This window comes from Corvus hawaiiensis, chromosome 1 (assembly GCF_020740725.1).
Source record: "Corvus hawaiiensis isolate bCorHaw1 chromosome 1, bCorHaw1.pri.cur, whole genome shotgun sequence".
NCBI classification, from domain to species: Eukaryota; Metazoa; Chordata; class Aves; order Passeriformes; family Corvidae; genus Corvus; species Corvus hawaiiensis.
This window is the reverse complement of record NC_063213.1, coordinates 83018763-83040604: the sequence shown is the minus strand read 5'-3', so window position 1 is coordinate 83040604 and position 21842 is coordinate 83018763. Positions and strand designations below refer to the sequence as shown.

General features: G+C 38.3%; 1 protein-coding gene across 11 annotated transcripts in view; it reads right to left on the bottom strand.

The window, feature by feature from the left end:
* The window catches only part of CTNND2 (catenin delta 2), a 669045-nt gene that overhangs the window by 161849 nt on the left and 485354 nt on the right, over window positions 1-21842 (bottom strand). For all 11 annotated transcript variants that reach the window (XR_007205226.1, XM_048311841.1, XM_048311789.1 and 8 more), the window contains one exon: window positions 2581-2713. Coding sequence is in view for 10 of the 11 variants with exons in the window: in XM_048311841.1 (XP_048167798.1) it covers window positions 2581-2713 (133 nt within the window). In the remaining variant the exon portion in view is untranslated. The remainder of the gene's footprint in view (window positions 1-2580; window positions 2714-21842) is intronic.

Sequence of the window (21842 nt, the reverse complement as noted above, 5' to 3'; positions counted from 1 at the left end):
TGAATTCAATTTGCTTTTTCCTCAGTGCCTGTCAGGCACAAAAATAGCAGCAGCATTCTTTACTTACACGTATCTGTGTTTGTCTTTCCTCTAGGATTTGAAAGACCACCAAGACAGTTTCTTCTCTTTAGCCCAAGACCTTTGCTATATTAAAGCTAGGTATTTTGTCAAAGAGCAGTTTTCTCTGCTTCAAAAGAATTTTTTGCGGTTTTTTTTGCACTGTAATCTCAATAAGAAATTGCAAGGAAAATATGATGTATCCTGGTGCTTTTTTCCTTGTGTCAGAGCTGGCAGGGTTCCCTGCAACCACATGCAGCAAGACTGGAATGCTGCTATCCATGAAGAAGAAATTAAATATTAAATGTGGTCATTCTCAGACAGAGGAGAACTGGCCACAACACAAAACTACAATGCAAATACTTTGCAGAAAAGAGAATTTTTATACCAGTTTCTGTTATTTTGGTGTTAGTTCAACTCATAATTCAGAAACATCCTTAACAGTTATCAAGGAAGTTGTCCCAGGCAGGTTTAACAGGACCACTCAGGTTCCTCTGGCTGGGTATAAACCTAGGAAGAATCGGGGGTAACTGCTGTGATACCCCCTTATCAAAAGGATTTTGAACTCTTCCACAAAAGGTTACTCGAGAAACTGTGATTCAGTGGAAGTTCAAGCAGGCCCTAGGCACACTACTGAGCCATTTGGGTAGACCCTGATACCAACAAACAAACACAGAAACTGTTTCAAGTGCTCTGCTGAGTCATGATCTAAACACAACAGGACTTATCATTAAATAATTTTGGTTGGTACATAGATAGATACAGATAGAGGTAAAATAGTTTGATAATGTTGGGTGCTTTGGTCTGAAAAGCTCCAAAAAGCATTTGAAAAGCACACAATACATCCCATTATTTTGTCATCTTACAAAAATCCAAAGTACCAGAAGTTTGAAAGCATATTCTCAGATGAACTGCTTTAACAAAGGTATTTTGGTTTTTTTCCATGGAATTTTATGTATTACATAGTGAGCAGTATATGAAAGTCCTGAATAATAACAAATGAAGTGGGGGAATCCTTGTTTTATCTGCTATCCTTTCTCACAGAAGCAGCTCAGAACATTGCCTAGTACTCTACTGGTTTATTTACTTACCTTCACCCTTCCAGCTCATGAGCCTGAAGCTTACAAAGGCTGATGTCCTGCTGGGATGGGTGAGATTAACAGTGATCGGACACCTTTTTTCCTAAATGGTTAGCAACAGAAATTAAACCATCTGCTTCCCTCAAATGACAGCTACTTGAGGGCTCTCAATCTATGCTTAACAGGAGGCAGCAGAGACTGTGCAATGAGTAAATTGCTCTAATAATTTAGTTAAATTTAGCCTTTCTCAGAGATGAATCAAATCTTTTACTGAAAAACTAATTTCTGATTAATGATAAGAGTCGAGTACAGAGAGAGTGTGCAGTTAAAATTTTCAGTGATACCTGTACCACAGTTCTCTTCTCCAGTGCACAAACATTTCTCACTTTAACATTAATGTAAGTATTTTTTATTACTAATTCTAAGATGTTTGAGGTGATGTATGCAACCATGGCAGTTCTGCCAATGCCAGCAGAATACATGCTTACTCACTAAGGAATTTCCTCAGCATGAGAAAGCCTGGAAGTGAAAGCTCTATAGTGGGATAGATCCACTGAGTGGTTTGTGCCGAGGGTGAGGAAGATGAAGCACTACCAAGCCAGCGTCACTGCACAGTTCTGACAGATAAGCAATAGCAGCTCTTGATCTCAGTTTACCTTTACATGCCAGACTAAAAGGTGCCAGTAAGGCACAGATTTATGTGCACACCACATGTCTCTGATTAGCAGTGTCTCAGAGAGGGCCAGGGAAAGCAGCTGGGGCTGGTAACAGCTTCACTCATTCAATTTTAATTGACTGCTATGTGTTTGTCAGATCCCTTAGAGCCGCCTTCCTGCCAAAAGCTGCACTGGTCCCATTAACCACAGGGAACAAACAAGCAAGAACTACCTGTCAGCTACAGGTACAGAACAAGCTCTATATTGATGTCTGAATCACATTTTAGATACAATCTGCACTGAATTCCAAGATCATAGACCAATGAGCACCATTCAAGCTGCAAATCCAGTGAAATTAAAGCTATTTACACAATTATGTATTAAAGGATGCTTTGATTTAGAACCTTTTTGCTTAATTTTCATATTCCGTGTTTATATTTAGTGTCTAGATGCCTCTTAGAGAACCCTAAGGAAATGCCCATATGTTTCAGTGAGATCAAGACCACACCACTAGCTGATTACTGAACAACTATGATACAGTGTTTAAATGGTATGCAATCAATCAAAACATTCCAAAGAAAACAAAACAATTAGTTACAACATGCATGTTTTATGCATTTTTTACATTTTCTAACAGTAACAAATGACTTCAGTGAAAGCTTTAGTAAAATGGGTCCAAGCATATATCCATGATGTCTCTTGTAAGTCTTTTTAAAGCACACATAAATAATTGTTGATGATAAACAGCAGGCAGCAACACTGCTGAAGAAAGGGTTTATAAATCTTACCTCTGCTTTTATTTTATTGTCTCCGAAACAGAGGTGTTGTAAGTAGGCTGCAGCATTCGACTGTACTGAGGGAAATTGATGCTGTAACATCTGTATAACTTCTGGAAGCTCTGGATCCCGCCATCCAAACTCTCTGTGTGAAAGCAAATACAACAGATTCATCAAAAATTTTGCTATTAGTGGATAAATGTGGCAACAGTTAGGTCAACAAAGAAGACAGAAATGTCTAATAAAATCTTTTTTTCCCCATTACTATCAAAGCAAACATTAAAATCAAAGGTGAAGCTATTTTTTATTTTAAACTGTACTCCTCTGGAGAAAGAATTCGACAAAGTATAACTAGAAAAAGTAACTGTGGAATTACCTCTCTAACTGATAAACTTCCCTAAATAAAAAGGCTATATGAAATCTTAATATAAGAGAAGCAAGAAAATACATGCTCATATAATCACAAATGGTTTGCTATGAAATGCTAATTTGTAAAAAAGTCCTTTTTACTTATTGCTATCTCTGTGTAATACCAATCACTATCTTATATAGAAAGCAATGATCAATTTTGTCTTTTGTTTGGTTTTGTTTTTCAGATGCTGTCCTGGGTTGCAGCATATTCTCATCCTCATGAGCTGTTGAAACCAGGTGGGCCAGTGTTTCCTTGCCTCCTCCCTCTGGACTATCTTCTGTTAATGAGCCCATCAATGCTTGGCCTCATGACTCATCATCCCGTTGTGAGATGCTCCACCCAGAGGGAGGAACCAAGCATTCCATCCTGGATATAATCTGAGATTCTGAACACCACAGACAACCTTTCCACTGGATTCCGACAGGACAGGAGCTACACAGCTACCACTGGACCTTCTGAAGAAGAGCAGACCCTTTCTGCAGGATCACTGCTTCAACAGAACCACATCCACCACTTCAGAGGACTGCAGCCACCATTTTATTGGACTGCCACCACCATCCTGACTAACAGGGTGTCAGGTTGTATCCTGACTCTGTCAGTTTAAACCAGTGTTTTCTGCCTTTATTTTTTAAAATTTCCTTATTAAATTGTTATTCTGACTTGGTGCCTCCCACTGGCTTGTTTTCAAACTAGTACAGATACAGTCAATGTAAAACTCTTACACATTTTTGGCCCTACTTGAGCACTCAGTCTTTGCACTTTAATCCTACAAAACACAAAATATCATTAGCATCACATAAAAGAACTGAATCCAAGTTGAACAAGTCCCAGCAGGTATTCTGCAGCTTCCAGACCTGAACTTAAAATCAATCTGTCACTTTGGGTGAATTTTTCCACTCTGTGTTTAACGGTAAAATCATTCATGGAAATGGCTTTGGACTTTGTGTCCCAAAACCCAGAGATACATGCAACCACTCTGTGTGATACACTTAGATATCACCTGCCTTTTTCCCAAGAGCTTATTTTTTGTGCCATATAAATATTTTGACCATCTTCCATCTAGTGGCACACATTTAAGCTAACAGAGGGAAATTAGGAAAAAGAGGAAACTTGTAAAAGAGTACTCTGTTGCAGTTACCATCATCACCTGGGACCTCATCCAAAAAAAAAACCCCGGTAGATCTGTTGCAGAGTCCAGCTATAATATTTGGAAAAAATAATCCTGATCATCAGACTCCTTCCTAAATTATAGGGATTTTTCTGTGCTGAGGCCAAGTATACATCACTAGGGGAATTCACAGCATCTCTGCAATCTGTCCTAAGCACACTTTAACTACAACAGTTCTTCCACGACATTTCAGGGAAGGAAGACTCATCTTACAATAATAATGAATTGCTAGAGAACAGAGGGATTGTCTGTTCTCTTCTCATATGTGACATTTCTCAGACTGAGAGTTGTCATTACAGGTGTATCTTTATGGAGATTCAGAATATGAATACGAGATGTAAAAAATACACCCAGAATTTCACTCGTCACTTCTCTTCCCACAAAACCCAAGTTAACTCATGAATATTAGAATTCACATTAAACATTTAATATAAAGAAATCATAAAGATGTAGTAATAAATCACATATGGACTATTCCAATGAATTTTTAGATGACATAAACTGTTGGAAGCCTCTACAAGAGACATATGCATAGGTTCAAAAAGATTTTAACGTTTAATATCTTGAAAAGTCAGAGAACCTTGTAAAAGGTATCAGGAAAGGCTAGAAACTTCAGCAGCGATGATTGCAAACATCACATTTCCAGTTTACCATGACTCTGTTAACAGGGGAAAAGGAAGGGATTCACTGGTGAAGCACACTTTTTTTTCATGTTTAAATTGCCAGAGGTAATAGAAGCACGTGTTCTGACAGGTTAGCTTCCTCTTGTACTTGCTTTCTTCCAATTAACAAGGTTAACACTTCCTAACAGATTCTTCAAACCTATTAGATCTGCATTCCATAAAAATGGCTCTAAACAAACCAAAGACATCTTCCCGTTTTTTTTGTTTAAATAAATATAAGAAATGAAGGCAAAATCCAATAACCTTACCGAGGACAAATTAATTATCCTACGTTCACTTCCAATTTATTCTCATTTTCAATCCTAGATGCCAGGTGCAGGTGTTGGTATTTTGGAGAGGATACAAAATATGAGAGAAGAAAACTTGTATGACAAGAGAACAAGGGAACATTTGAAATGAGTTCGTTTACAGCAAATAACTACATGTCGAAGTGTGGGAACTTTTACCAACAAATTCTCTCCAAAAGGAAATTTCCTCCTTCTCAACATGTGTATTACTTAATCCAATCACAAAGCAAACCCACCAAAAAACACCTGAACAAAAGGCCCATTATGTGCAGTAGTACATTACAGGCTCTACCTACCAGCTCAGGTTCTTCTTCCTCATGTCCTGGAATCCAGAACAGAACAGGCAATGAGGGGGCAAAAGGAAAAAGGTCCCTTCACCAAAGGAACAGTTCTGAGGAACCTGCAGTCTTTACATGGTACTTAAGTATGAAAACAAGGCTCTCCCTACTTTTACCCGCTGATCTCCCAAAAGAATCAGCATACGAGTGAGCTATGAATACTTGTTGCAAATGGATGTGTGCACACTGGATGTAAGTAGAAAATCAATTCAGAAAAGAAACCCTTAGCAATGAATACTGAGTTTGTTATGTAACCAGTTTTTGGAGAGATAATGAAGAAAGCAGGAAAAAAAGTTTAAAAATTTAGCCCTAGTATGCACTGTCATTTTAAGCAGATGGTCTCGAAGCTGATTGTATTTTCAGTAGTTTCTAAATGAAATACAGTAGCTATATAAAACAAACAAAAACTTCTGTCAACAGTTAGGGCTGCTTGAATAATTGTGATAATTTTAGCAGCCTTCAGGGCAAGAAAGACTAGTTTCTAGGGGTTTAAATTTTTCATTTGTTTTATATAAGTCTTTTATAGGTGGAAAAAAAGTGAGAATGAGAAAGAGGATTTTTTGTAAGAACAGCAAGTTTTCAGCTCTATTAACAATTAAAAATTTAATTTTTTTTTTTTTAATTCAGCTTAATTATGAAAAGTTAGAAAGGCTACTTAACGAAGTCATCTGCCAGACACCTGGAGAAGGAAGGAGGACTAGTATTCCTTAAAGACAAAGGCACAAAATGTATCTGGAGCATTTTGCATAGATATGGGGGAACATCCAGGCCATGCCTCCAAGCATACATACCTAAATGACAAAAATATGTATTAAAATAGAGAGCCAAACAAAAAGTAAGAGAAAACGAGTAGTAGAAGAGAGCTGGAATTAACTGATCTTTACTGCCTTCCAACAAGAAGCAGTAGGGTTGGTATTTGACAGAGATAAGTGTCAGATTAAAGGGAAGTAGAAGGATAATGAAAATCCAATCTACCTTGATTTCTGTGAAACATCTGATATTGTACCACACGCAAATTAGAAAAACTCGCAACATATGGGGATCTAATCCTTGGTAAAATTATGAAGTAGAATTAAGCAAAATTCGAAATCATAGTGAACATCCTAAACACACACTAGCTAAGCCTGTGTCCCTTATTAAAACATCTCCATGTTTACAAAATCTGAGTGAGACAACCCACACAGATGGTGAAACAAGCCAGAAGGCTGGAGTAAATCTGAGGAGGTGTGTGGCATTTTGAGAACATTAACAAAGTATCCATGTGGTTGATCCAAAAATGAAGAGGAAGGTAGTAGCTGTACATGCAAGATCTTTCACTAATCTGCCACTTGACTATGATTTCCTTGGAACAAGAACACTTATCCCTTTAGGTCAGCTAAAGGCTTCTGGTGGCAGTGTGAGTTTTTCCACAAGAGAATCCCAGCTTCACAGTTTGTCTGGAAAGCAGCATTTGCCATGAACTTCCAATATTTTGGCACGTTGTAAAAGTGCGTTTTTTTCTAGGCAGCATCCTCATCTGAGGAGACTGACTGGAACACACCAAGATGTTCCACCTTCTTTCTTTGAGGAAACTGTGCTCTAGGATTGTAGGATTGATCTCATTTTGAATCCTGCAGAAGGTTTTAGCTTGAAGTGGTGACTAAGGCAGATGTTACATGGTTTACAGCAGAGTACTGCTCCAGGAGTGGAAGAGGACCCGAAGGTGAACATTAAGATATAAGTAAACTGGCAATATATATGCCTGGAGTTATCACAAAAGGCTATGTCTTATTATGAACAACTGAAGAGAATCAACAAGGAGCTGTATATGAGACACAACAACTCTGGCACAGAAGCAGCAGCACCTAGAAATCCAGGCTGACTTGGGTACTGCAAGTAAGGCACTGAAAACAGGTCCTGCTCCTGCTATCATATCACACACATGTGTCAGCAAGTAAAAGAGATGCAGACTTAAAAGAGATTGTAACTGAGTGCATTGGCTCTGTGGGTTCCCTGAGAGGTGCTGCTGAACACAGAGGATGTACTGCACCTGAATATTTGCTTTAATTATGCCAGAATTTTCTTTTTCAGCTACTGAAAATGCTGATGGCACACAGAAAAGCAAAACTAAAAATCCTGTTACATATATATCTACACTGATTTTAAAAAGGCTACTAAATGAGTTTTTAAAACACAGGTCTCCAGCTGGTAACTAAGGATACTGATTGCTTCTACAAAGCATCGGAGAAGCAGGTGTGATGGCTCTGTCTACTCTCCAGCCATTGGTCACACTGAATCTCACGAGAGCTTGGGCTCTTATTTCTGATTTACATTATTAGAGCAGAACATTCACATCTGATCAGGCAGTTGGCACAGGCAAGCACTGACACCCAGAGCTATTCCTGTCTCTGCAGCATTCCCCAAAGGCAGTGCTGTGAAGACGCCCGCTATAAAGAACCATATGCTTGACAAAGACTGAACTACCACCAAGCATTTATCAAAGAAAGAGAATGCACATTTTTTTATTACAAGACTGTTAAAACCAAACCCATCTGTGTGTTCCTGGCTGTCTTAATACGCATGTGAAACAGTCCTAAACTGGTGAAGGGAAGGTTTTCGTGTATGAAGTGGTGCTCAAAGGCAAAGGCGATTCAATCTGAGCTAAGGATATTTCCTCAATTTTTACCTCATATACATTGTGGAATTGCTAATGCCAGTCTAAAAGACTTTCTGCTGAATTTATGCCTACATAGACCCTTCTGTTTACTTCCTCCCTTAATTCAATAAATAAAAGTCTGAAAATCCCTTTTCCCTTATTTCTGAAAGGAGAGCTGTGAAAACGGTTTTCTGGTAGTACTAGAAGAAAACAAACTATATGTAGCTCAGGATCAAACACAAGAAGAACTAATCAAAAGCCAAGAGAAGATCAAAGAACTAGCTCCTGTGTTTAAAGGGAGAAATTAACTTCTATTAAAATATTTGGAAGGCAATTTACCAATACTACAAGAATCTCTCTCTAAGGACTTTTCTTGGTACATTTAAAAAGAGCAAAGATAAGATGTTAAACCTAACTAGAAAAACAAATCAAGAATACTTAATCCACAGACAAGAAATGTACGTAAAAATATATATATAAAGAGGAAGAAGCCATCTAACAGCTCATTTCCTTATTTTCCATCTGTGATTCTCTGACAGTTGGTCAAACACAAAAAACCACAGACTTATTACACCTAATTTACTGTGAGTGAAATTTGAAGTGCTTCCTTTAAGTTCTTTCTCTTTTTCAAACATGCTTCTCCATATATACACAAACACATGCAGAAATTGCCAGCCTGCTCTGAATGATCTCCTACAGTTTAAGAGGAGGCAGAGAACTGCTATATTTGCTTTGAAAACGGAACACATGAATACTGGGTAACTTCAGCACACAATTCTAGGAAATAAAATAGGTATGTCAATCTCCATTCCACTCACTTTGGAAAACCCTCAAAACCCTTCAGCCTACTCCCTTCTCCAGTCAAACTTGGTCAAAGGAGTGTACAATAACAAGCAATTGATTGTCATCCTCAGACCCACGGTGATGCAAACAACATATAACCACAAGATGTAGTAACAGCCTGCTTGGGCCTAATGCAAACCCCTTAGGACAGAAACGAACCCTTATCAGCAGAGAGCTCCCTGCACTTCTCTTTTTGTCCTTTCAAATTAGATAAACCAAACCCAGACTACTGGAAAAGTAAGGAACAAAATAATCTGACATAATTTAGTCTAAATTTGGAAGCACCAGAAGCACGACAGAGAAAAGGCACTGAAGATGTCTCTTCCATGAATAAAAATGTAAAGTTCTTATGAAACAAAGAAATATGTTATTGTTTATTCCAACCTGTAAAACTGTAGCCTGTGTGGGGTGCTCCCTAAGGCTGATGCACAGGTATCCACCATCACACAGAGTAAATGCAAACATCTCACCATACCTGTGATTCCAGAATCTTGCAAATCTTCACAATTTTTTTCCTCCTCTGAAGGCGTTCTTTACACTTTCTGAAAAGCTGCTCTTGTTAGACCTTTTCAAATTTAACACAACGGTATGTAAAACAGCTGTAAAGGTATTTGGCACTCCTGCCAAACACCTGGATGTTGCTCTTGGGTTATGACATTTTCCTTGGTTTATGCTTCCATGAGGCCTAAACTAAAACTGCCACGCAGTAGTGCTTACACAGATACAGCACAATGTGGTTTTTACAATGCATTTGTGTCTGCTAATGAGGTGCAGAGAAGGATGTGATGTACCAGATGCACAGGATTCTTGTCCAGCTCTGCCAAGATACTCAGCATGTCCCACAGGTCTTTAACACAACCATAAACCTGGGGTCTCAGGGTTAATCCAGTACTTCAAAAAATTACATCTTGAATACAGCAGAGCGCTAAAACTGACTTGTACAAAGGCAAATATACCCTCCTGCAGTTCCACCTTTGTATCCTTTACATTTTCTCTGATAAGGCATCACTCTTCTATTATTTAGATTTTAGAATAAAAAACCCCTAAGTGAAAAGGCAAGATGTTACTTCAACCTAACAAAGATGGCCTGGAACTGAACTGGCTTTAGATTATGTGAACATTTCATTTGAGAGGAAAAGATTTTAAAGATTATACAGTTGAGTGAAGTTTATTTATTTAATGACACTGGACCATGTGTTACTATTTACAGGTCCAGGTTACTGCCTTCAATACAACATGATTATATTTAGAGGTATAAGTATTATCTGCTTAAAGTTACCCTCATTTACAAATGTCTTTTTAATTAAAATATTTTTATAAACCTTTATGAAATATTTTTTCACTCAATATTGGTACTGATCTATAAATATTTAATTCTCTCACACCCCATGATGGAGCTTGTATTTCTTATTCTTATGAAAGCAGTTGCCTGTATTGTGAGGTAGCCATACCCTCAGTACCTGGTACAATGTTATCTCTCCTCAAGACTGTGTCTTTGGAGCAGGGACTTCAGTGCTTTAGACTCTAACTTTGCCATTTATATTATTTGGTTTGTTGAGTTTGTTTGTTTTAGTTACAAAGTGGTATTTTTCTTTTTGGGGCTGTTGAGCTGAAAGTCTTGAAAAACTTGCTTTATCTGTTCCTCTGCAGATAGTTGCGTATACAGGGACTGCCTCTGCAACAGCAAGTAAGAGGCAAATTAGGTAAGCTATCAAGACGTCTTTAAGCTGCCTAATTTATCTTCTTTTTCCCTGTGATGCATAACATTTTTCTGACCTCCTACTACAGAAGGGCCTTACAGTAGCTTAATACACTGCAGCTGTGAAAATATGCCAAGTTAACCCTTCCCTGAGAGACCAGCTTACATTTGGCCTCTCTCCATCTACAGGAGTTCACACATCACAGGGCAGATTTCAGGAGATTGGGGAATGTTATTCACTGTCAGAATTGCTGGTACAGATGCAGATATGCTTTCCTCATAGATCAGAGAGGTGGAAACATAGGCAGGAGATTAGAACAGTACACAGACCTAGGGGATTCCAGCCTTGACTCTGTCATTGACTTACATTGTCAGACAGAATTATTTACTTTAATGTCTTTCTCTGAGGTTTGAGAGATTTTCCATCTCCGGAGACCAATAAATCCCATAAAAAGTTGTGTCCTTTTCTAGAATTACTGTTCCCATTCAGAGGCTCCTAAACCTTTCTGTATTTCAACAACAGGAGAAAAAAGGCCTCTGAGACCCTGCTCCTCTCTGGCCATATAGAAATATATCCTTTCTAAAGAACAAAGGTTACTCCACAAACCCCTGATTTCTCTAGGAAAATGGGAGAAGCACTTCAGAGAGGAAGATGCACATTCCCACAGGCATGGTAACACCTAAACATTGCAGCTATAAAAAAACGAAGTGAAAAAAGCAGGAGGAACACTTGAAACATTAGCCTAACAGCGCCAACGTTAATGATTTAAACCACACTCATCTGTGGGAGGGGAAGCTGGCACACACAATATTCCCTGAAAGGCTCAAAGCATCCACATTATTTTTTGAAATAATCAGAACCATGGAAGTTTCCAAAAGGTTTTGAGGCATTCCACCCTCTCCAGTCAAAGCTTTCCAATGTTGTGCTATTAAGCAGAATGAGTTTCACAATAATGGACGTGGCAACACATGGTTTGTCTCTCCCTGCTGCTCTCTTTGCCTGATCAAGCTTCTGGCTCCAGATCTCTTCAGTTGGATGGCAGTGACAGGAGAACTGCTTCTACCCTTTTCCAGCAGGGATGACAAAGTCAAGCTTTTTAAGGTTTAGGCAAATCAAGAAACAATGAAACTGGATGTTTCTCTGCTCTTTGCAAACGTAAATCTTGGACCTACCACTGCCTGGGTAACCTGGAGACTGCCACAGGAAAGCAGCAACCACCAACACTAGAAACTGGGTGTTTTCTATGTGTGCTAATAGCAGAAAATAGGAAGTTCCAACAGAGCAAACAGTTTAGCACAAGCTGCAGAAATACTTTTTACAGTTGGGGTGGGGCGCCAGGAAAAGGTGTTAATCTAAACTAACAGAAAGTCTTAATCCTAAATATCTTGTGTTATCTCAGTCCTTAATGATTACTCCACTGAGTGCACTATTGGCTTCTTTTCTTGCTGCACAGCAGAAGCTCTCATCTCATCCCCACACATCCATATCAGGCGTAATTCTTATCTGTGCAACACTTCACAGCACTGCCTGTCTTCCTGAGCACAGCAAACTATTCATAATAGGCATTCATTTGATGCTCGATAATGAATATTAAATAATAAAACTTAACAGTGATGCAAGATACTGATAAAAACAACACAAATTGCTAAACCCAGAATCTGTCCTGAAACACCAACTCTGCAAAGCCAAGAAAAAAGCTTACTTACATAAATTTCTAATACTGGATTTTAAAAAAGCCAAACAATAAAGAACATTCATTTTATTTTCTTACAACTAGACTCCTATTCAATCTTTAGGAAAAAACAAGCAACTAATTCCATTCACTAAAGTTGCAAGCTGTTCAATTCTATAAATGCACTAGAAATTGATTTTCTTGTCAAAGGGAAATACAGACTAATGGTTTTCTTGTGCTGCCTTTATTTCAGTTTTCATTAAGCATGGAAAAACTGATCTCCTGCACGCTAGCTTGGTGTACCTCATTGTACAACCACCAAAACAGTGCAATAATGCAATACACACAACACTCATGAGACAGAAAGTTCATGGAGTAGGTAACAAGAGAGTTAAATTGTTAAAAAATTGCTCAAAAAAAAGGTGTTGGATGGAAGAAAAAGTATCCAACAGCAATGAGTAGTGATACTCAAATACTATTGCTACTTCCTCTCACATACTTTTCATCTTCTTCAAAGCACTGTAGAAATTCTAGGGAACTCTCCTAATGCAGTACATAGATATCATCTTCATGCAGGCACGGGTAAAGAGAGTGCTTACATGACTCTCTGATAGAGGAAAATAAAAATTGGCAAAAGTTAAAAGGGCCACTATTAAATCCTCAGTCCTAGTTTTCAACTCCCCGAACTCAGAGAGACTGATTCACCGCTAGCTGACTGCAAAAGGTTTTCAAGTATATAAAAAATTGAGAGGATCTGGACAGCATTTCAGGGGAGTGCAGGGCAAGAAGAGACCTTCTGGGCTACCAAAGCCAATCTCTAACTGCAACCCTCCTATTATTTGGCATGGATGCTGCCACATCCATTGCTCAAGCTAAAGATGGCTTCTTGTAGCGAATTTAAATCAATCTTGGATTCTGTTGATATAAACTAACAACAGTTTCAGTTTATAAATAATAACAATAATATAAAAAAGATTTGCCACACATTTTTTCAGAAGAAGTGTTTTTCTGTTATTGGTATTGCTGTTTCTAACAGGGTATTTTGATCTCATCCTATTCTACTCAAAATATCAACAAACATAACACGTATCTCACTTTTCTGAATGCTAGAAAACAAGGCTGTACTTCAGCACTTGCAGGGGGAAGTAAATGGAGAAAGGATGGTTTCTAGCTGGCTATCTAGCATGGTAATGTCTCTGTTCTCTGTTTGGGCCACAGGATTACCCACAAGAGTCGTCACAATGACTCAAAAGCCAGCAGAAGAATGATGAGTTTGTCAGTCATTAAAGTACTACCAAGTGCTCATCAACACCAAAGAAATCCACAACCCTGAATTGATGTATCAGCAACAAAAGCAGACCAAGAACAGTGAATCCCAGCTGAAACCAGGAAGTGTCTTACTAAAATTAATGCAAAAGCTGAATCAGAAAAAAAAAATTTACATGGACCATATTCAGAGTTTAGAGCAGAAGTAGGCTATATCTTTTAAATAAACCTAAAATAAACATCTCACATGTATATTTGATAGTTTTACCCAAATAAAATCCCACTCAAAGGAAAACATCCTTTGAATGGGGAAAACTAGCTCCTCCCTTAATTGCCATCCTGTCAGGATACAACGGGGATGTAACTTTTCTGTTCTTGAGTAAAAGAATGAGGCTGCAGACAGTGCTGCACAGCATTTCTACAGAAACATTTGCAGCTGAACTGTGAAACACTGCATGTATCTAATAAATCCACTGGAGACAATAATCATGGTACTGACTGAGGGCAATTGCCCTTATTAACGAATGACAGAAACACTGCCAAGGATCTGTCATTTGGAAATCAGAATCAATATCTTAAAGAGGTCTTTGAAACTTGAATATATTAAAGGAAAACATGTGCCTCAATCTATCAAAAATCTTTCCTCAGCCAGTGGAAGTACAGCTAATGATAGAAAAAGAACGAGTTACTCATATTTTATCTAGTTGTTACTTGTATGGTACTTATTTCCATGCAACATGTTCTGGGTGGATTTTTCATCCGATATAGTAAATTCCAGTGCCCATTGCTTTCACTGATCCAAGAATTTAGTTGGTGAGTGACACCCTGCAATACATTTTGCCAGCAGCAAGAAGTACAGACTGCGAATTGTACCTTTCCTTTTTCACCTCAGAGCTAATTTCTTTTCAGACTTTGGTAATCTTTCCCCCCATATTTCCTTACTGAAACAGAACAGACAACACCACTCCCTCAAACTTTGAAACTGTTCTCTCTGTGCTCAACTGATAGCATCAACTCCAGCTATAAAATCCTCCAAAGCAGAAAAAAATATGTTTTTTACACATCCTTAATTTCACATTTTTGGTCTTGTTAGGGAAAATATGTATGATTTTGAAATTCATATCCCAAATTCTTGTTGCGAATTCCAAAGTCAATTTCAAACATGACAAAGTTCACAGATTTTCAGCTGTGTTGTTTCACAAGGGAGGCTGGAAGTGAGAAAAGTCTGAGATTTTTTAGGTTTATGTCAATACTTGCTGTTCGTAAGTTTTCTTCTAATGGCAAATACAAATTCACACAGGAGCCAGTGCTCTTGTTATAACTTGATAGAAATGAAACTGATATCCGATTTCATTAAAACTCACTGTGGAAAAGCCATGGAACTGTTCTGCAGCAGAGGATATTATATCTGATGTTATTTATTTATTAGGGGAGGAATCACTACATAGGTTATTGAAATTATTTTTCTCTGTTTCATAAAAATATGTCCCTCTTCTACATTTTTTCATTTCAGCATAAAGAAGGATGATCATACAGTAAAGCCCTGTAGGCAACACTGCACATGAAGTTCAGAGCACACCAGACTTCAGTTTGAGATTGCACTTTTTAATCACTACTTTAATTTATACCGGAGTCTCTCACTCTGAAGTCAACGGAAGGCATATTATGCTCAGAGGTGGCTTACAAAAATTTCTATATAGGAATTTATATCCACAAATCAAATTATTGTAGTAGGTTTTCCCAGAAGCTGATACTAATGTACATTAAGGAGAATGTTCTGCAGCCTTCCTTTCACATTTGTGAATGTCTGAGATATAGAGCTATTATGGGTATTTTTGGAACATACAAAATTACATGTTTGTTGGCAAACACCTCAAGGCTTTCAGTCTTTTAGATGGGGGTCAAGTAATTCTGCATTCTTTGGTTTTCAGGTTTGGTTTTTGGATCGTGACTACACACTGCTGTACTCTAAGAGGTATTTAGTGGATGTATCTAAACATGAAAGCATTTAGATCCTTCCTTCCTTAAGCCATGCTAAAGGCAAATGTCACCTGGCTGACAAATATAAAAAATAAAGCTAGATATACACAGAAAATAAAGTGTTTATCAATTTGCTACACAATGAGATCCAAAGCAATTTTACTTTTGTGGAGAGTACAAGACATTCTGATGCTGTAATTGCTTCAGTACAAATTACAAATATATAACTGTCAAACTGGCAATCACGTTTTACTTGCATAATATGTACTACTTTAAGTAGAAATAAAGTATGCTAATTAGCTACTTGTGTCCATTGCAAGTTCAGAATAGGAAAACTAAGAAAAAATTCCAGCAAAACAGTAATTAAAAAGAGATTCGGAGTACGCTCCCCATTGGCTTTGCAATATATTCATTTCTCAAGCTTTTCAATACCTGATTATATCTTTTTTTTTTTAATTTTTACAAGTAAATAGCAAAACTAATTAGCTGCACACTATTAAGTTAATGCACATTTATCTACAACAATTCGATTCTGACTGTGAAATAATCTTTCTAGCCCATAATTACACTCCAGCGTAATTAGCATAATTTCCACAGCACGTTCTTTAATAAAGCAGCTGACATAAGGGTTGTTCTTAAACACCAAGGATATTCTAGACAAGTAGAAAAAGGGAGACAGGCAGAGCTGCATTAAACACCTATTATGTTACCAAGACAGTACACATAAAACAAGAGTATGAATTCAATACTACCTGTACCATCACAAGCATCTCAAGATGCTTTCACTAAGGATAAGCAAAATACTTAAAGGATTTGAGATGGCTCTTGTCCACTTCACTAGAAGTGGTTCCACATCCTTCGCAGCTCCTTCCTCCCCCGTCACTGCATCTCATTCCCCTCACCAAGGGCAGCCTGCAGATTATTCATTCTCCCACTCCATGTATTAGTTTCCTTCAGAAAGAAAAGGCACACAGTCTTGCATTTCTTACACTAAGGAGAGGCAGTCAGCTCCCACTGAAGAGAGTCATTGTAGGTGAAAACACAGATCGGTCTCCAGGCTCATTTAGTCTTTGGCTTGCTAGTGAGAATTTAGCAACCAGGACTCTCATGGACACCTATTTCCCTGGTACTACCACACCAAATCAGTTTTCTATGGGCTAGTGTGGACAATGTGTTTGTAGATGTACATGGACAATGGCACCTGAGTACTGCTATGCTTGATATTAACAGTGAGTCTGCAGAAGAGGCTCTGCCTCCCTCAGTAACCCTCTAATTCAACTTGTTTTTCTCCTCCCAAAGCCCACAATGTGCTGGGTGTCAGAGTGTATCAGATTTATACATCTGGGCTACGAAATGTAACCTCAACTGTAACACAGGCAGTCATGAGTCTCTCCTGACAGTAAAGAATTAAAATTTAAAAAAAAACCAGAAAAACTTTCTTGTGTCTTCATCTAACTGTTTCCAAATAATGGTCATTTAAAAGGAACTGTTATGTAAAGTGCTCTTGGGTTTTGTGAAAGGTTTTGACTAAATATATGCTGTTGTTGAGGATGTCCTTGTACTCCTCCATAGCTACAAGTGGTGAATTTCAGCTGTGAAGGATTACCATTTATTGTGTGAGACGACGAAAGACGCTGAGTAAGATTATCAAAATCAGCAAGGTGATTTAAAGCCGAAGTTCTATTTTCATGTAACCTCATAAAGGATTTTAAATTAATCAGGTTTCCAAAATGCCTAAGACTCTCCTGAAAATGTAGACTTCACCTTTTAAATCACACAGGCACTTTTAATAACTTTACTTGCTCTAATTAACTTTTTATTTTGAGGTTAGTACTATTAGGCAAGAACAGGACCAAAACAATCTCTGCATACTGATCAGCCATGGACTCCTGCTGCTGCAATGTAACATATGAGGAGATGCCCTAGAAATTCAACAAAAATTCAGAGCAAGAGAAACTGATAAATCAGGTCTTGGAGAAAAACAAATCGGCAATACCTATTTCAACTTACTGCTTTCTTAGGAATACGTACAACTAGGCAAGCTCCGCCTGTTAAGATAGGGAAATACATCCTAAATTAGGTTCTAAAAGAATTTTTATTCAGACATATAAATGATGCATCAAATACTGTCTCGAGACTATATAAACACAGCCAGCTCAACAGGTTTCAAAAGCACTAGGAAACTGAAGATGCCCCAGGAAGCTGCTCTGCTGCCCCATCTCAGAAGTGATGCAGTCCAATATTGAGGGAGCCCCTGCTTCAGTAGAAGCAGGGAGGGAGCGAGACCATGGCTGACTAGCTCCGCACCTGCAAAATCTGCCTGACCTTCAGGCCCAGGGCTGCTTAGGAGGATGCTCCCAGGACAGGCAGCTTGTTACCTGGTGTAACCCAGCACCAGCTTACAGTCGCAGCTGTGCAGCTCCCATCAGTTTGCAATGCAAAGCCAACAACAGCTGAGACTTCTGTTTAAAGCCACCCCTTTGAACTGGAGTTAAACACAGCAGAAATTAAAAGCTAGCTTGTCAGAAGACAAGTATTAACCTTTTTTTTCAAGGTAAAATTTTCCTGTTATAATTAAGAATAGAACACACAAACAATAAAAATAGTCATATTTTTCAACAGACTAAATTACCTTTGCTAATAAAATTTCACTTTAGCCAGCTGTTTAAAATCAGGTTATCTATAAAGATAGCATGGTAGCCAAGTTTAATAAAAGATGCTAATGATTTTGGCTGCCACACTACAAGGGCTTGGCTGTGAGTCTTTCTTTGTCAACTGCATACCCAAAATGAATTCACCTAAAATTACTAGCCAATTTTGAAAACCTTGATCTGCTAGGTTTGTCTTGTACTTTCTCTTTGACAGTTATTTACCTCTGCCAAATTTTCCTTGCAGAACATCAGAGCACTGAGAAAAGAAGAAAGCAAATCAGCTTCGCCTTCAGTCCTGCAGCTTTGAGTTAGGAGATAAAGAGTTATGGCTTGAAGACATGAGATAAAAGCAAAGCAATATACTCACAGCCACCAACTCCATGAATTAAACTATGAAAAAAAACCCTTGTAGGTCAGGCAGAGATCATGCAGAGTAAGCACAGCAAGAGACAAGGAAATGGGAGGCATAAATATATTGTTATTTTTTCCATGTCATTTCATCTCTCTATACATCTAGTTTGCTATCTATTAAAAAAAGCCCTTCTGAAAGATTCTTGAGACCTTGCTGTAAAAATCACTGACTCCAGGGCAAAATGTTATTATCAATCCTGCCACAGAAGTGCAGAGTAGCCACCAGACCGAAATGTTTTAAAGAGGGTGAAGATCTAAGACAAAAAAAACCCATCAGGAGGCAGATTATTGACTACCATTTGTTAAGCAAGCACTGTGCAAAAACAAAATGAGAGAAGCTTAGTAAAAGACAATTTGTTTCACATGCCTAAAGAGGTTCTGTTTTTCTTTTACGTTGTCAGGTGTTTTGCCCTAAAAGTCAAATTTCCTTGGAATAGATTCTTCATATCCCAGTTCTGGGAACTGATGCTGACTGTAGAATATAGGAACAACATATATCTAAGAGAGGTTTAAGAAAAAATTCCTCACCTTATTAAAAATAATCCCAGTGTATGCAGCTGCAAAAATGGTCAATTACAAATACTCACTGAGGATAGCCCTTGATAAAATGACACTTTTGGTCAGCATTTTACCTGATGTTACCACACTGCTGGCAAAATACATGAATGACTCTCCCAGCTGAACACTTGAAACTGGGTGGTTTTATGACTGTTTTAGTAAGTTAGATTTGCTCTTGATTTTTACTGTGATAATGGAATGACTCAGCAATACTGAGATGTCAAAAGGAAGACTCAGCTGGCTGAAAAGTTGGGTTTTGCTTTACATACACACAAGAGCAATTTAATGACAAATCTTGAACAGACCTGGGATGTGTACACAGCATAGCTGAGTTATTTATCTGATACCAGTCACCAGATCCACCAATACCTATCAGCCTTTACTGCCATCTGTTCAGCAGTCTCAGTCGTTTACCAACTGGCAAACATCTAAATACCACTCCCACCATCTTCCTTAAAAATACTTCCACCATCTACTATAACCAGATAAGAAGCTTACATCTCTATAGAATGCTCCTGGCCTTGGAACTGATTTCCTTCTGGAAACAAGGGACAACATTTTGAAGAGTCAAAATTTTACTTACTAACATGATTGTTCAGCACTAGGTTTTCTTTCCAGACATTTTAATTTTTGTATTGTAGCCACATACTTAGATGGCATATTCTAAGTGATAGCAAAATAAAGTATCAAATAGTTCCTTTATTAATTGAAATTCATGGCTGTGTATTTTATTAATTGCAATTTATGTGTTAATAGCTTGACATTGCATTTTATACATGTTCTTTTTCTCATAAATGGTATCTACAACTGTTCAAAGCACAGCATCAGACTCTCAGGGGGCTGCTTCACGAGGAAAGTCAAACGTGAATGAAAGAGAACCAGGAACACGACATGCAATTTTCCATTATCCTGGAGAAGACTTTTGGGAGTTGGAGATCAAATAAGCTGTGTGGCTGTTTCATGAGTAATTAACTGATCCTGGAAGGAAGATGAAAGTTTGGTAGAAGTGCCATGGGGTATCGATTGAGAGGTAACACTCACTCAGGAAATAGTAACTGAACTAATCAAGCCATTTTCAACCTTTTATTGGCAGTTGTGTTGAGTAATCATTAAGAACACATATATTATCACATTAAACCTTCTCTGTCTTTCCAAGACTATCTGCGGTGCACGGTAAAACTCATGAGCCAAATGTTTCTCTGACTTTAAGAGTTCATTGACATACTGCAGACCTACTTTCTTCCTGACCTCTACACATTTTAGAATAAGGACTTTTAAGGAAAAACTGCTCTAAAAGGCATGTTGTGAAGTGAAGTCATGAGCCTTGCCCATGTAAAATATACCCACTGGCTGTTTTTTTGGTGGGCAGACAAATGCCCATGATCTCCTGGTGTGACTGGAGTAATTGACAGGCAGTTTCTTACACATCCAAGTGTTAAATCAAAGAACTATAGCACACTTCATTGTGATGATGCAGCATAATCTAAACACTCCAAAGCCCTGTTTGAACTCATGAGTAGGCAACATTAAGAAGAATTACCCTCCATGACAACCACATGCTGTATGAGCCCCAGAGAAGAGGACCACTCAGCCAGGAGCCTGTCCAAGCTGCTCAACATTCCTTTGAAAGGAAACCTGTATCTGTCCATCTGGACTGTGACTGGATCAGGGTGTCCAGCCCTTGGAGATGCATTGACTGAAGTACCTGCTGAAATGACCACAGCTGTTTCTGCAAATCCTACTTTGTAGAGGTAACAGCTCATGGATTTCTAAAAAGCAATGCATTTTTAGTGTTTGTAATGAAATTCCAGAAGTTAAAAGTCCATGATAATTCAAACACCTCCTAGAGCTGGAACGGACATAGAGTACAAAGCAATAATCACCAGTATTTTCATATGGTACATTTTGAACAAGAATGTATAATGATGTTCTAAGGCTGACTATTGCTGAAATTCAGATGGGGCCTCACAAGTGAGTAAGATGATCCAGCACACAGCTCAGTGACAAGGACAGTGATACAGCTTAAAAAACTCATGTTGCTCTGTGAGATTCATTTGACAGTGCTGGAAGCTAAGGACTAACCAAAGGAACATACAGAAAAACTAAATAATGACTTGCCTTCTGTAAAGGCTTGGTTTAAGGTATATTCAGAGCAAACAGGCCTTCAAGTATCTGCTGATCTCTCAATTTCCATTTCAAAGGTGTGCATAGACATGGTAAGCAGACAAAAGAACCCCCAGCTATTCTCTCTTCCCTAAGAGAAAGCAAAACCCTTATATAACTATCTGCTCTAGGAATGTTGTCCTATCACTGGTAGATGAAAGGACATGGAAAAGATAACAATCCATGGCAGAACAGGGAGATACCAGATTTAAACTCAGCAAGATCCAGTGAGAGAAGTAGCAATTAGATGTGGAACACTGCAGTCGGGGGACATCTTTCTGAGCCACACAGGCAGAGGATGCCAGGGCTGTACCAGCAGCTCCTAAGACACAAGAAAGTGGTACCATAAAACACCCACAAGGAGCACTGAAATGTGCAGTCAGCCTTGAAAATGTGTGCTGCTCAAAGGTTTGTTCAGTTAATCACTAGGATTTCTGCATTTCCCTATGACCTTCTACTCCAGCTTTTAGTCTTTGAACAGAATATTCACTTTCCATAGAGAAGACC